We start from the raw sequence: 17340 nt of genomic DNA, 5'->3' as shown, positions 1-17340 counted from the left end.
TTTTCTCAAAGTTTTTCCCTTGGGGGACCAATTAAGTCAACTACGGGTGAAGTGGTCATTATTGCTCCTTCCAAAAATCATGAATACAAGTTACCTTCGATATTGACCGTAAATGCAAAGGTCTTGCAAATGCATGTGCTCAGTCCCAAGACCCCAAATAACTGTCAATTCAAAGTGTTACAAGACGATTGGAAAAACGGTCTCATATTTATACCAAATTAAGCGGAAAAGAACTTAATGTGTATACTGTATTCTTTTCTTTCTCATTTTAAACGGTCAGATGTGACGTTTTCTTATTTGTTTTATATATATATATGTCGTTTTGTTTGCAATAAAAGCTAATAAAAGCTGGAATATGTTATATGCGGTAAGAAAAAAATTAAAACATTGTCCCTCTCTCTTCAATCGGAAGTGCAACTGTCGAGGGAGCATCAGTGCATAATTTTACAACTTATCCATGTTTAGTGACGTAAACATAACACGGTATCGTGCGTTTATGAATAATCCTAATAGTGATGCGACTGGATTGTAACTTTATATCGGCATTATGTGGCGTGAAACAGGTCTATCAGGCCCATACAGTCACAAACGGAATAAAGAAATATTAACACGAAATAAACATGTTTAAGTAAAATAATTTAACTATGGTTGATACCCACAGCGCATAATGCACAAGAATGTCTTTTACTTTTTTGTACAGAACAATAGTTTTACATAATTAATGTTGTGAACTTCTTGCTTGAGAGTCGGCGGGAAATATGTACACAGTCCAAAACTGGTATTATATTTGAGTAAGCTCCTTAGTGGCGCAAGGTCATATCATACTGAAACACACATCCACCTTAAAACCATGCTCAGTTGACTGTGTCTATGTGAGATAAGAAATAGGACTGGGACCATCCTACTAACCCTACTCATCGAAATTGAACCTCTCTCATCTTAATTGAAAATGGGTTTTAAATCAGAAACAAGATATCTTCAATAGCAAGACGTTAAACGAGTGTTTTCTTCTTGATATCCCCGATTAAAGACAAAATTCTGAAAATGTCACTGCGAAAAGTATTCCTAATATAAACCTCAAACTTAATTTTATTAAAATAAATCTACTCGTCTCGTTTAACAGGATCCAATGAACGCTTTCTCCGAAAAAAATCTCACTCGTGATTTCTGAGTAGGTAATTTTTCTCTTCTATTCGCAAATAATTGCACTTATCATATATGCTGATTCCTTGTATGCATATGGCTGGGTCATGGTACCATCGAATGTCAATTAGTAGTGGTATTCTTCTAACATTTCAAACTTGACATTCTGCATACAAATTTGAGCGAAATCCAATTGCATTCTATCATTCAAAAAGGACATGGAGAAAATAAAGCAATCTATAAACCTTGCAGTCCGCTATGTGTTTACATGATCAAGATATGTATCCCCTATTGTGACCCTACAGATAACGTATCGGGAAGATGAAATTTTGTTTTTGAAGTGGGGGCAATGGATAGGAAACGCCAGAGGTAATAAGACCATACGATAACAATTCGCTCATCGATCTTTAACGAGGATCCATGATAACATTTTACAAAACAGTATCCCCGGGCAAAAAAATCCTCATATCCCTAATATACAAACAGCCGAACACAGGACCGTTTGATCCCGGGTCTCGGCAGCTCGTTGCTAATTCAACAGCTTTGTATTTATTTTCTGAATTTCACATCGATTGATATCTCCACTGTACAACTCTCATGCAATCATGCGATATTCAGAATTTATCGTCTGCTTTACGACCTTTTTTATTTGCCTTGGGGTATAATTAAGCGGCATTTAGTATTCAGCTTGAAAGCGAATTTTTGCCCCGAAATGAACGCAAAACGAGCATTCTGGTTATATGGGTTGGCCGTCCAATTTCGACTCAATATTCGCCATAGTACAACCAGTTTTCATTGGGGAAAAGCAGAAAACATTTAAATGCCTTAAACGAGGTATGTATTTGATGTTCTCTTTCGTATATTTGATCTCACAATTTCCCAAACATATCCTCTATAAAAATGCCGCCTCAAATACTTATATTTTTCTATTGTTGCACTGTAGATACCAGAGACCAATGCATTGCGTTGATTAAAAAAGATACAGACTTTTAAAAAAATTCTTTGACCAACCTATCAGCCCCCAATACCAATCTGCTAGATCCACAATCAACTCATGTCGACTTGCCAGAGCATGACAGAAAGTACCTAGATATGGCAGACAACATAAACCTGTGACACTTCATACCAATGCAGTGAAAACACGTGGTGTTCACTGACACAGCCAAGTACGCGTAACGGGATATTTGCGCTTACCGTGTGATCGGTTATATTCCCAAGACTGTAATAAGCTTCTTTTTTCGAGACATGCAACGAAACGATTCTTCAATTTTATGGAAGATGATCGTTTTATGTGACAGAAAATAGGTGAATGTGTCCGGTGGAAATTTCTTCTTTGGGCCTGCAAACCCGGAGATTTGATGTTAATCCTACGACTAAGAACAGGTTTGCTGCACGAAATGAATTCCACAAATTATTCGGAAACTTTATATTTGCCCTAATTTGTACATGTTACCATACCATATAATGTTACTTTCTAGTCTTTGCATTTTCTTAGTTATATTCTAGATCATAGTGCAGTAATTTATCTTCAACTATTATTTCCTTGTGTGATTTTTAAAGGATTTAGAAGGACCAACCGAGAAAAGTTTACATAAATTGTTATGTAGATCGGGTTGTAACACATTTTAAACTTGTCTACTTGGACATTTATTTAACAAACGTTACTCTTGTGACTTAGATAAATTGACGGTAAATGCAGTAGAATCTAGAAGCAAAGATCAATTATCGTTCGTGCATTGGGTGTACACGACGCAAATTAAAAATTTATTATGCCATGAATTAAACCTTGTTTTTTTTTTCTGGACTTTTAGTTTCGGTTTTCTAGAATAGTGCTTTGTAGACTTATTTGTGGGCGGAGTTAATTTATAAATTAAGTTTTAACAACAGTCTTGTAGTATTACAATTAGCAATTATCGATTCAATAATTCGCAAATTTATGGCTAATTGTGTTTCGTAGCATAAACAATGCACTTTTTGTCAAATATCTGAATACTAGGGACAGGGGCATTCAAGCACCATACTGCAAACGTTCACCTTGATATTTCACACAATCAGACAAATAAAACAAGATATGAGAATAACAATTACATATTGAATATCACGTACCCTTTCAGTGACGAAACAGCGAAATGGGCCGCTTCTTTTGATGGCTGCAACACCCTATCTTTTAAGTTCTGAAACCCTCCAAAAGGCATCCTGATGTCTGTCGGTACCTTCGACGGTCAGTGCTCTCAAGTAAACGACAAAACCCAAGACGACTTTCAAGCCACTCTTACGAGTCTTCTATGGATTCTTTCGCACATTCCCTCAGTTTATTGAATTAAACGGTTGTAATTTAGTCTGTATTGAGAATGTCGATTCCCGCGAGATTAATTATCAATGCCTTCACTTTCTAGGAATTTTCGAAAACTATTTTAATCTGTTCACAGTGAAGGTATTCGTTCAAAGATCCTCCAGTCCTTTTCTTACTTGAAGCAGAATTCACGGCCTGCCCCTCTTCCCTCTGGCCCTCTATACCTAGACAAGATCAACACCTCACTGTGAGCGTGATAAGAATTGCATCATGGTCTTTCTATTTTCAAAAATTGATGCATCATTTTAATCTCCTGGTGATGTTGTCGACGTCACAGCGGAATCCTTCACACATGCGCACAGGTCTGCACTTAAGTTTGGCGTTCCGAACCAATCCCCAATTCCCAGAGGTCCATTAGTAAATGAAATTTCGCGATGCAATTGGCTCTTGTAATCTTGGGAGACCAAGTAATTATTTAGTTAACCACTGACTTCTTCATAATTCAACACTTCATACGATTATGACAAGACCTTGGTAAGTAATTAATCGATTTTTTTGGTTGCGACTTTGGCGGCACGCGCAGGAAGCACTGAGCGTCTCCCTGCTTCTGCCAGCCTAACTCAACATTTTCGTGCACAATAATCTCTACAACAGTATTGGAAATATTCGCCACGGAAGTGTACCCTTAAAGCGAGTGTTAATCGACAAGCAAGCAAATCGACGCACATCATCTTTTGAACTGATTAGGGAAGCATCCGTGGCTTATCGATCTTAATTAATTATCAGCTCATATAATAATGATTCGCGGGTAATCTCATTTTAAACCCTCTGTAAACCATCATGTTGACATATGCCTTCTCCCAGAGGGACGGTACGCAGAATAAGCCATATCCCTCTGAATGAACACTGTGTTGTACTGGTCTCAAGTACCTGTCATATACCCGTGTTTATCATATTTCATGTGTTAATGCAATCAAATGAGGCTAAATACAGGGTAATTTATGAATGTATCGAATGAATAAATGAATGACGGGAAAACATTCAAGTTATCTTAATAGTGAAAAGAGTTATTTTGATAATCGAGAGATCGTTATGGAAAACTTCTTTATTGGATCTATTGGGAGCTGAAATACAAAATTAAGTGAACAAGGGACATTAAAAGACATGTCGTTTGAAAAGAAAACATCAAATAAATGTTAGTTTTCCTTTCACTGAAGTATATAATCTTGCAAAAGCATTATAAAGTAACGGAAGTCACTGAGTACAGGAAGGTAAAAAGGCACAATGACATTCACTGCTCCTTAAACAACTCCATAAATAGAACAATAAAAACAACACATCAATAGAAAGTTGTTGTTTTATTACTCATATTTCTTTAAAATCAAAGACGCTTACTTAGATAACTAGGACTACGAATTGAGACATTTTAGTCAACGTCCTGAATTTGGAGATTGTTTGACATTAGCATGCAATGTTTCTAGGGCACTGCTTCGTAATAATATCAGGATCATTCACCGACAATTCAATTAGTGCACTTTTGTTATGGAGTCTCAGTCATTAATGCAAAGCGCTTTGGTGGGTACATTCTTTAGTATTTGAGAGGACATTTGAACTTTGTAGACAACAAAAATCATATCGTCCCACATTTTTTGGTGGATTGATTCACGCTGATCGCTGCACTCGGCTGAGGCAGGGCTGTTTAATTGCCAGCTAGGCTTTATTAGTCGATTATCTCCAAACAGTGTGCAAAGACGTGGGTTATAAAAGAGGAATGTGTTCATTTTGTTGATGCCTTGGTAGCGAGTGTTTATCGATTATGCCTTACTTATAGAGCAATAAAACTGCCCTTCTTTTCACAAGGTCGTGGATAGCGTGAAATATATCTGTAATTTTGTACAGGTAGACGCCCCTAAATTGCTGAACGAATTTCGTGCTTAATAACAGTATTTAAAGACTACAAGTGTAGACATTTGACTACAATTTGAAATTGGCCACTCTATTGTTTTTCTGTGCTGCTGCCTTGTCTGCTGCTGATGTCACTATAAATGACATTAAAAAAATCTTAAAACTTGGTTTCACAAAATGCTCTTTTCCAAGTGCATCTATATACCATGGCAAAAATTGTTGCGATGATGCATAATATTGATATTGCATTGTTTGAATATGCAGTTATGTCGTGTTAATGTCTGATGAGCTTATTCCTAAGCATGTGTTACAGAAGAGTCATCGTTATTTCCTGTGAAATAAAATATTTAATTGAAACTTTTGATCAATATCTTTAGTGAAAATAGACGCAATAATAACACCGTATTGGTATATAGGTCCTTGAATTTTTTCACAATCACAGAATGGTCTCAAAGTAGCCAACATTCAGTAGACCGCCCTCTGCTACTGCACCCCTTACATGTACTACAGGTAGTAGCTCCATTTACCACATTACAAGCGAATGGTGTAGCATACTGTACTATCCATTTCACATTTTATCCCCCCCCCACGTGTACTTTAAACATCAAACTCTCACCTGTGAGAGGGATTATAGAGTCAAAGTACCCTCTACCAGGCCCGCAGAAAATATGTGTATTCTTCTCTATCGCAAGAAAACAAAATCGCCGTCAATTCATCTAAACACATATCTGTGAATATCTTGTGAATAATCAATCTGTGGCCCTGGTAGAGGATAGAGTCAGAGGACATATGTAAGTATGCGCGATTAAGGTAAAGGGGGTTCAAGCTCCCACACTAACCAAATTATAGAATACTGATTATCTCATACCCAACTGCTGCGGGACCTCCATTTTAGCGTTTTTATCTTTTACGTCACATACAATGAATGTTTTGGTCGTCTTTGTTGATAAAATGGGACAACGGAGTTTGCCTTTAATATGGCATTTAATATTTCGGTTTGTCTACATCTGTATTCATAGCATGATAAATATAAAATTAAAAAATAAACAATATCATTACAAAAATAACTTTCCATTTTCTCGATTTGATGGGAGATATCTGATGTAACCCTATTGCTCAGAGTGAAGTGAAAGAAGGTCTGAATGCAAATATGCCAGCTAAAAGAAATGAGTTGATTGAAATTTCCATATTTTTATTTGATACCATGTTTTCCTGGTCAACCGACTCTGATTATCTCTAAAGTAAGGAAGTGAATTATTTTCTCTTTCCCGTATTTTTCTGTCTTCCCCTTTTTGGGTTGTTCGTGTGGGGGTGGATTCTTACGAATGTGATTTTACCTGAGAAAGTCTCTAATATACTGGTTATTTATATGCAAAACGCTACTATTTGGCATTGATAGGGGTTCAAACTGTAAATAAACTTCAATCTCACAACACTGGTAAATTGTCGGACAGAGTGTAATAAAAGTCTCCCAAACAAATTACATAGAAAGGAGTGGCGTTTGAAGATTAATGCCAACCATATTACTGCTAACATTGTGGTAGTTGAGACAAAACACACTTCACTGTACATGTACTAGCATTTTTGAAAGTAAAAGATATTCTTGTGACCGTGAGTAATCACACATGGATTTGATACCATTACACATTAGATTTTTTTGGTATAGATGACATATTGCATCGCAACTTTATAAAGGTCCATTGTAGAACTCACAGAAAATATGTATATTACACGCAATGGAGTTGATTATATCTTTCAATGAACAAAAATCCTGTAAGTTGGTTGGTTAAAAATATAAAAATCTTGGTATGCCTAGGTATGCCTAGTAGGTGATTTATCTATTATGTTCGGATATAATTGCACTTATCACATATGCTAATTCGTTGTATGGGTGGGTGATGATACCATCGTATGTATATATATCGGTTGCCTAGTTGTTATGTAATAGAAAAATTAAAACTACATGCATGAGTACTCTTGTTAAATTAGTATATATATATATATATATACCTTGTATATATAAACTCTCCTAGAAAAAAGTGTCACCCCTAACATAACAACTAGGCAACCGATCGTCGTGTTAATTGCGGATGTGAGTAATAGAACATTGACTTACCTTGCGTAACCATTAAAATACTCCAACACCATATTTATTATATTTTCAGCTCCTAAGTGAGAGGGATACATTTTTTACAAAGCAGTTGACATAGGAGGGAGATTTGACCCGCCACGAAGGAAACCACACCCATAGAGGAAAGAAGGTCAATGCGCCTTCTTCGTTGAAAACAACTTATGGTATTTACGAACTTGACCGCAACATTCAACAAGAACAGGGCAAACGTCAGAAGTTGTGTGCACAATCGCCGTTATTTTGGTAGGGTTTTATGTTAGGACACCAGAGATCACTGCCAGGAATCATCTACGTCGAGTGAGGGAGTATGCCTTAACTCTGGCATGGGCACCAGCCAATAATAGATGAAAGCATGTTATAATTAAGCGTTGTCAGACTTCATGAGGCATAATAAGGGTTTGGAGAACAGCTGGTTAGAAGTATTTTTCTTATTTTCTGCCTCTGGTCGACAGGACTCACCACACATAATAATAGCATGGGGTGCAATGGCTACTGTGGTGTAGACGAGATGGCAGTGGTCAACAGGAACCTTAACACAGACCCATGCATCCAAGCACTGGAAAGGAATTTAAGGATATCTGTCGAGAATACCTATCGGGACCATGACCACCCTTTTATGTTTCAGCATGATAATGCTCCTCCACGTACAGCCAATTCAACAGTAGGCAGGTTATATACGAACCACGTCCAGACCCCCTGATGGCTAGCTCAGTCCATAGATTAGAATCTCATTAAGAATGTGTGAATTATCCTCGGACATGGATAACTGAATGATAACCCTGCAAATAAAAATCAACTCATGCTAGCTTTCCGCCGTGTGTGGAACGACATCACCACGCAAACGTTACAGAACTGTTAGACTCCACGCACATGTATACGCGCCAGGTGCGTCCCCCAATCCTGAGGACACCGTACAAAATACCAAAATGTGGCTTTTATTTTTTCCCTATAGTAAGCTTATTCACTGGTCGTGCAGTCAGTAATTTTTTTTTTTTTTTTTTTTTGTGGAAAAATTCATTTAAAAGTTAAATAAAGAATATTTATTCATGACATGATTTTTTGTATCACTTTATGCATTGCGTTGGGAGTGACATTTTTTTGCAAGGGTAGGATACACTTATATGTATTCCATGTTTTCTTATGCTTGTGTGGGTAACCCATTTATCATTCAATGAACAAAAACTTGATTTTAGAGTGTTTGATTTTCTCTGCTTATGTACTGTAAGTTATCATTCAAGCTGGGTCCAGAAAACAAACGAAGGTTTAAGTTGGTGCCAAAACGTAGCATCGGTGACCTCGTTTTGGTATCTATTATGTCATTTGTGTTGTTGCCAAAACGAGACAAGGGTATGTCGTTGGTTAACATCTATCTATTGACATGGAGAAATAGCTCTTATACCTCAAAAGGAACAGGTTATGTGGAAATATACAAGTGTATTTTCTTGTCAATCTTATAACGGGATTTTGTTCGTTGAACGATGCATTTCTACATTGTTTCATAGCATACTACTCACATGAAACGTCGTTGATACTAGTGCTTAAATGTCAACATCTATACCCACAGTGTCACTTACTGTTGAAAAAAGGAGGGTCAGACTGCTTAACAAAACAATATTCTTAAATATTGGATATTTGTGCCAAGACAGACGAACGTTGTCTTAAAAGACCAAAAACAACACGTTGTATTCATCCCGTCCCAGCCAACCACTGGTCTCGGTAAGGAAGGTGTCATTTTAGATGTAATTAACTACATAAACACAGTGAACATATCATATCTTACTCAATGAACCTGCATTTCTATAGATCATGCAGTTATTGCTTTGACGATGGTTGTGCACTAACACTTTCTTGGTGATCTGCGCACCGCTTTCAATTACAATAAATGTATATATCTGCACCGCATGCAGATTCACGCTTTTACAAAGGGGTACACAAGAATGGTTTCTTTGACTTACTTACTTACTTACTAAAAATTTTTTCTTTGGTGGGGGGTGGTGGTTGGGGGGGGGGTTAAACGTGAAGAGCTATGCCCTTTTTGAATTCGTCTTTAACTACAATATGGCTTCAATGTACATGAGGTCGGACTCGTTAATCAACGGCGATACGGTAATTTCCACAGGTTTGTTTAAAGTATTAATAGGATACATATCAAATCAATGAATAATAGTGCGTATCACTTTGTGTATTAGTCTTGAGTTTCATTATTGTACCGTCGGCTGACACATTCAAGACGCTCCAGGGACTGGGGTTAGGAAAACGTCACATGTGAACTTAAGTCAAGCTCCAATTGGACAACCGAGATATGAGTTGATGGAGGTTTTTTTACTCCCGGTAGCAGAAGATATAGATTTGAACAATGGACACCTGAACCATAGCAGCAATCATGCCAACGAATAAGACTTGTATTATGGTGCTGCTGGTCTTATACAACGTTGAATATTTAGTTGCACAAATGGCGAAAAAGTAAGTGCACTTACATGTACAGTGTTTGTGGTCTCTGCTTGGGCATGTTAGGACATACTGCATTAGATAATTGTGCTCTGTAGCGTTCTGCTTACCAAGATGTAATGAGATAGCGTGGTAGTTTCAAGCCAGTTGCAGAAATAAGGTGATTAGGCGCCTTCAAATAATTAAAGAACAAGTATACAAATACAAGCTATTTTTACCTCCGCCAAGGAGGTTATGTTTTCACCCTTGTTTGTTTTTTTGTCTGTCTGTCTGTCTGTCATCAACATAACTCAAAAAGTTATGGACCGATTTTGATGAAATTTTCAGGAACTGTCAGAAGTGGGCCAAGGAACAGATGATAAGTTTTTGGTGGTGGATCAATAATCAATCAATAATCAAAAATCAAAAAACTAAATCATTATAGAATGAAAATTTATGGGTGAAACGGCATTGGGTGGAGACTTTGCTGCCTTGGCGGAGGTCTGCGCTCTCGGAGTGCTTTTCTAGTTTATTTAATCTTATCTCAACAGGTCACCCTTCGATAATGAACATGATGCCTTATTGAATCTGGACCATTTAACATTCAGCAGTGGATATGATGGCAGAATTCGGCCTCATCTTAGTGTGGGTAAGTAAAGTACCGGGGGAGGGGGGTATAGCAAATCATAGATATTTCGCTGATAAGGAACAGCAGCGTATACTAGCGCATTATAGTAAGTGCGGTCGTCCTGGACAATTTTAGAATATTATGTTAACTAAGTTAGTGTCTTCACTCAGTTCACTCAGTTCGATAAAAAGCATAATTACCTAGCTGGTACTCCTATTATGTTTGTAATCTTTAATGGAAAGCAATATTTGACGCATATGCCGTCTCAGTTTATTATTAATTGACTTTCCTTTGACTTAATGCATTAGGGAAGCATTGCGTTTACTTAAACCTGTAAGTAAAAGGCGGGCAGTGGGCTGTACATTTGTACATGTAGTCATTTCCCTCAATTGTTTGTTTTTTCCCACAGGAACACCAGACACCATCAGAGTCAACCTGGCCATTAATATATTCAGTGAATTCAACGGAGCAGACATGGTAGCTATTGTATTTTCTTCTCGTTTCGTCATATACTGCAGTTCGTGTATTGACTATAGAGAATATTTTGCTTTTGTTTTACAACTGTCGTGCTGGTGTAAAATTATGGTTTTATAATATTTGAGAACACAATTTATGTTTGTGTACAGTAGTATTCGTACCTGTATATTAAATCGGCGGTCATATGTGAAATCATAACATTTATTTTTATAAATATTCAGATAACAAACTTCTGTTGATAAAGCCGCATTTGCAGACAATGTAAATCTTGAAAATCAACAAGAATGTTTCTTTTCTTTAAAAAGTATAAAACTATATATGCCTACCATGTAGTTTCGATTGCTAAAGCAGTATTGTTAATCTAATACTTTAATTTGCTGGCAGGACTTCACTGTAAATCTATACCTTCGGCAAATGTGGAGCGATCATCGTTTGGTGGCCAGCGCCAATAACTCCAATCGCGTGACCGTTACCTTGTCCGACAAAGCGCTCTCAGATCTCTGGGTTCCTGACTTATTCTTTCCAAACGAAAAAAGGTCATGGCGGCATGACGTCACTACGCCAAATGTCATGATACGTATTTCACCTGAAGGTGATATCCTTTACTCACAAAGGTAAAGTTCACACACGTACATTAACGCTCGCATATACAACTGTACATTGTTATTAGTCCGGTGGCTTAGGGAAAAAATCGTGACACGGCGGATAAAAGCACCAAATTTTGCATGTGGGTACCTTTTGACATTCTAAATCAAATTAGAGCCGTAGCCCACGGAAAAAAATTACCGTTTGGCCAAAAAAATCCAAAATGGCCGCCAATTTATTGAATTCTTTAGAAATATGTTCAAACCTATATTGATTTTTATCAAATAAATTATTTTCTCAGAGGTTTCCACACCCTTACTACCCATTTTATTCATATATGTCAGATAGCAAACAAGTTCCCTTGGAGCTTTTGAAAAATTCCAAGATGGCTGTCATTTGCCATAGAAACAGCCATAGGAATACTTGTGCACAACTATTACCAGCTAGAACGATACGTTGTCCACTATCAAATTAAGTCTGTTTCTCAGATCTTTGTTACCCACATAATATGTTTGTGGTGAGTAACTACGAAGTGTTCTTGGGCATTTTGGAAAATCCAAGATGGCTGCCATGTGCCACAGGAATTCTAGTATACGGGGGATTCAACTAATGGCAACTGGAAAGATTAATTTTTCACTATCAAATTAAGCTGGTTTCTGAGTGTTTTCCACATCCTTTCTTCCCACACAATATGTTTGTGGTGAGCAACTAACAGTATTCTTGGGCATTTTGAGAAAATCCAAGATGGCCGTCATATGTAATAGGAATACTTCTAGTATTACAAAGGGTTAGAATAATGCCAGCTAATTCACTATCAAATTCAGTTTATTTTTTTAGTGTTTTACACATTATTATTACACTGTGATACATATCTAGCAGGTAATAAATGTGCATATTTGATCATTTTGAGAAAACCCAAGATGGCCGTCACTGGAATACTACTGGAATTACAACTGCACACCCATAGCTTTTCATCTACTGCCAGGGTGAATTTGTGTTTGCTTATAAAGTTTTGCCCATCCTTATTAGTCCTATGATATAAATATCTGGTGGGTGAATAGTGTGCATCCTTGGATATTCTGAGAAAAAGATACCTACAATTTAACATAGGAATACTAATGGGTGGGTTTCAATTGCTGCTAGAGGGGCATATGGTTCATTATACAATTACATTACCAAGGGTTTGTTTTAAAAATAATTTATGTTTTTCATTCCATTAATTATTACCCCTATGATGTATACCTGGTCTGTAGCATGTGTGTATCTTTGGGTATTCTGAAAAAATTCAAGATGTCTGCCTTTTGTCATTAGAATATTCGAACACATAATCAAATAATGCTAGAGATACAGTGAGTACGATTTAAATGTAGTTAACTTTGGGTCGTTTTTAAATGTTCTTCATATCCTATTTATCCTTATGAAAGACTCTGTGTGTTTTGAAAGTGTATGTATCCTTGAGTAATATTCGGAGAAAACTAAAGATAGCTGCCAGTTGTCATAGGAATATATCATTCAAATGCACATAGGTGTCAATTAATAGAACAGTTAAGACATTGATTCCAACATGAAATAAAGCCGTTTGATGTTTAAACATGTTGACATCCTTATTAACCTTACTCTTTATAAATCCGGTGTGTAGCAAGTGTGCATCTTGCGTATTTGAGAAAATTCAAGATTGCTGCAATTCACAATAGGAATAGTACAGTCAACTACTACCAGAGAGACATTGGGTTCAATATTAAATGAATTTTGTTTCTCGGTATTTCCCACATTCTTTTTGGACTTTTAGATATCTATCTGGTGGGTAACAAGTGTATACCCTTAAGTATTTTGAAAAAATATCATGATTACCCTCATTTGCCTTAGAAGTGCCTATAAAATCTAATACACCAGTTTTCCTATGGGGAAAAGAAGGCCATTTTGGATTTCCCCAAAATGTTAAAATATGGACATTAAATACCTAACAGATATGTATCATGGGATAATAATACTAAAAAAACAGAATAACAACTGAATTCAGCTTCATTTTATTTGTAAGCCTATCTCTCGCAGGTATTAACTGAACCCCACCTTCTATGGCTAATGGCAGCCATTTTGTTTTGTTTTGTTTTCAAAAAGGATACACATAAAATTCTCATCACACCTACATATAAACACGCTAAAATGATTTGATGATAGACTATGAGTACTGTAAGCACGATTCTACTACATGTAAGTGAAGTGACAATTTCGGAATCTAGACGTGTTGTGTCCTTTAAAGTTTCTTTCTTGATACAGTGTCCGATTAAGCATTAAAACAGATTTAGCTTGACGGTCTTTTCGGGTATTTTAAGTCGCTCAAAGTTGCCAAAATGACAATCTCTGTTATCCTGGGACCTTGTTGGACCAGAAATCAATACGAAACAATTTTTAAGTTCATCTATAAGGGGCATAGAAGTGACTACTGGACTACAATGCATCATTGACTAAAACCGGGTTATGTGTGCGTTATTATAGCAACCCTACAAAACAGTTATGGAGTAGATTTGATTCGTAAAATCTTAAAGTATTGTTTTTATCCTCAAAATTGTTTCAGCCATATTTGTGTATTTCAACAACTAGTAATACCCTGGCCAACTTGATGATAGGTGGGAGAGATATAACTGCCACTTACTGTAAATGATATAATGTTTTTTTCATTATTGACAAAATACGTATTATGAATGTTTGCAGGTTTATTTATTCGCCTGACTTTGTATACATATGGTTTTTATTGCAGGCTATCGCTAAAATTAGGCTGTCTTTATAACTTCATCGATTTCCCAATGGATTCTCAGACATGTGAGATACAGATGAAAAGCTGTAAGAGTCCACCAAGTTGCCCTTTAAAGCTTTGGTTGGTTGTTTTATGCACAGTTTCAACTTATGTTATACGATCTAGATATCTTAAAAAGATGAACATTTTCAACCAAAGTGCGTGTTCATTTAAAATCTTTAAACTACTAAATAGAATTCATGTTATTAAACACGTTAAAGGCAATACGATGTGTAGTTTAAATATCCTAATGAATAGACAAAACTTGTCCTTTGTAATACTTTTCAGACGCACATACCACCAACGACGTGATATATCAATGGGACGACGATCCTCTTCAGACAGAAACGACCCTCTTTACTCCAGAGTTTACCTTAGAGGATTGGTCACTAATATACAACTGCACAGGAAGAACTATCACAGGTAAATTCCCTATCCAAGATAACATACACCGAGGTGGCACGTTTCGAAAATCGGCAAAAAATATTTGGTTAGTTCTCAAACTGCGAAAAGAAATTACCATAACTTCTTCTCAATACCTGTATATCACAAAGGGAGGCCATTAGGTTGGGACATTAATAACAATACAACATTAATTTGTCTCGAGGGGCTGATTGCTTCCTCATTTCACCTTTGCTTACAAGTACTGTATATTGAGTTCGCCGTAAACCTTATATCTTTCCTAGGAGAATATAGCTGCATCTCGGTCAAGTTTCAACTCAAACGAGACATACGCTTCTACTTGTTGAAACTTTATGCCCCTACAGTTGTCGTTGTGCTGTTGTCTTTCCTCAACTTCTTCATAGACCCACGGGCAGTCCCAGCAAGAGTCTCAATCGGGCTTATCACCGTTCTCACCATCACAACGCAAAGCGTCAGCATCCAAGACCGCCTTCCAACTGTCTCCTACATCACAGCGGCTGACGTATGGCTGACAGCGTGTCTTCTCTTCGTATTCGGTTCCATGTTGGAGTACACGGCAGTTAATGTGCTGCTACAAAAGGAAAAGAAACGAGAAAAGAAAGGAATTGGAGCATTGGCTGGAAATATAAACAAAGCGGTAAGTGCCTGTCTGCAAGAGCCACCGTCGGCTATGATACAATATATTAAGGACGGTAGAATTTAACTCGGAGAAAACATTGTAAAGTCGAATTTAATACAGGCACTTATAAACAAAATAAAGAGCATTATTTCAATAAAAATTAATTTAAATAAATTTAAAAAATAAATTTTGATTTCAGTTCAGGGATTCGTTTTCCACCGACTTGAATGGGAGCAAAGTGGATCTTCACGTAGAAGTCAATGGCGCTTTAGGAGCATCTGAATTCGACAAACCTTGGCTAACTATGAGCAATGTTGACAAAGTAGCGAAATTTGTTTTTTTCATCGGGTTTGCCGTATTTAATATTATATATTGGAGTGTGTATTTAATTGTGCAGAAATAGCAGACACAGACCGGGGATTCTCGTACCTTGGTTTTGAAATAGCATTGACAAGAATTCGTTTATGTTGCATACAAAGGTCTGGTTAAGTAACGGTAATCGTGTGAGCAATCAAAATGGGTTTTCCGCGGTGTTCAAAATGTAAATCATTATATCACGCTTCTGACAATGATCCAACACGATTCTTTTACTCTTTAGATCAGTTCAAGATAAGCCCAAGGCAGTCAGTTAAATAAAGCACTGTGTCTGAAACATAAGTCAAGCCTGTTTTTAGATAAAACAGGTGCGATGTTAAATTTGACTTCCACTGACTGGACAGGACTTCTCTGGTCAATTTCCTTGCTGAGTTATTTTGATCAACCAGCCCCATGTGTTGGCCCCGTTTCTCACACGTGCTGAATGCTGTAAGGGTTTGAATTAAATTTTTAATTTCTTTGATGATTTATTGAATTATGCTTTAAATGTAACATGTAGACTTTTCCAGGAACACAAGCACTTAATTCCATAAGCAGGGGCAGATCCAGAGCTATTTTCTGACAGTCTTCAAGATTATCTTTGTTGATCAATCCTCCAATTTTGACCGTCTTCCAACAGGAAAAATTACATACCTATCTATGTAAACTTGAAAATCTGACCGTCTTCTGGATGACCCAGAAGACGGCCTAAATCCGCCCCTGATAAGTAGCTATACTAAACTACTACCAGAAAAGTGTCCCCTCTGACAAGGCAATGATTTATTTCCACAATAATTTTATAATATGTACATTAGAAGACTCTGTGTAGGGGGTCACCTTTTCTTTTAATTGTACCATAAATATTGAATAAAGATAAATTGCATCCTTAATGGGATTATGTTAAACACGAAGTGCTGTAATTGTGACTAATACATCGCCAGGTGTCTTACACACCTGTTAATTGGATATATGCAGCACACATAAAGAATGTTACGCTGAGGTACTCAAAGGCATGTTCGCAACCAGACTACAATATCTTTGATTTTGACCGTGTAATGCCACCGGATGGCCAGGAGACCCAATCGCGTTAATGTACTTGGCTTGGCTTAAGTATGTCCAATTGTGAATGATTCAGCCTCAAGTTGCGTTCAACTTCGTTATAACTAATTTCATACTAATACCAGAAAAAAAGACGGTGTGCATGCACCCTCCCAACAGCTCATATTCCGTGAGTAAATGCGGCCAGCACAAACTGGGGATGGGAGGGTTAATATATAGAGAGCTAACTTGTATTTGTAAATTCAACAATGTGGGCTAGAAATTTAACAGGAATCAAGTCGTCTGCTTCCTGTATTTTTTAGATAAGCAAGTTGAAAAAAATTAATAGGTTGCTTAGATAGTTGGCGATAGAGACACTAGGAAAATGACAAATGTGGAGGGTACCTAAAAAGGTACCTCCAATGCGATCATCTAGATTATCTATTCGTGTTCACAATTAATTTGAGACGTGGGGATTTCACACTGTGCGTCTGCGTTATCTTACTAAATATTTGTGCAATTT

At 36.9% G+C, this 17340-nt stretch overlaps 2 protein-coding genes across 3 annotated transcripts in view; one reads left to right on the top strand and one right to left on the bottom strand.

Moving 5' to 3' along the window:
* Nucleotides 1-3678, bottom strand: part of LOC106180004 (vesicular glutamate transporter 2) — a 33010-nt gene extending 29332 nt beyond the window's left edge. Inside the window, exon 1 of the mRNA XM_087000183.1 lies at nt 3250-3678. Within this exon, the coding sequence (XP_086856309.1) occupies nt 3250-3338 (89 nt within the window). The 5' untranslated portion in view covers nt 3339-3678. The remainder of the gene's footprint in view (nt 1-3249) is intronic.
* A 5811-nt stretch (nt 3679-9489) lies between these two features.
* On the top strand, nt 9490-16669 carry LOC106179975 (glycine receptor subunit alpha-2). 2 transcript variants are annotated; one of them, XM_086999505.1, is made up of 8 exons: nt 9490-9935; nt 10451-10548; nt 10937-11004; nt 11389-11618; nt 14348-14430; nt 14672-14806; nt 15190-15443; nt 15625-16669. In XM_086999505.1, the coding sequence occupies exons 1-8, from the start codon at nt 9856-9858 to the stop codon at nt 15826-15828; spliced, it is 1152 nt and encodes a 383-aa protein (XP_086855631.1). In that variant the 5' UTR covers nt 9490-9855; the 3' UTR covers nt 15829-16669. The 2 variants fall into 2 exon arrangements, with proteins under 2 accessions (XP_086855631.1, XP_086855630.1); XM_086999504.1 differs by having other exon boundaries at nt 15070-15443.
* The last annotated feature ends 671 nt before the right edge of the window (nt 16670-17340 follow it).

This window comes from Lingula anatina, chromosome 1 (assembly GCF_051362555.1).
Source record: "Lingula anatina isolate TDL-2025a chromosome 1, LinAna3.0, whole genome shotgun sequence".
NCBI classification, from domain to species: Eukaryota; Metazoa; Brachiopoda; class Lingulata; order Lingulida; family Lingulidae; genus Lingula; species Lingula anatina.
Note: the sequence above shows the minus strand (reverse complement) of the source record. Positions and strands in the feature narration are given on the sequence as shown.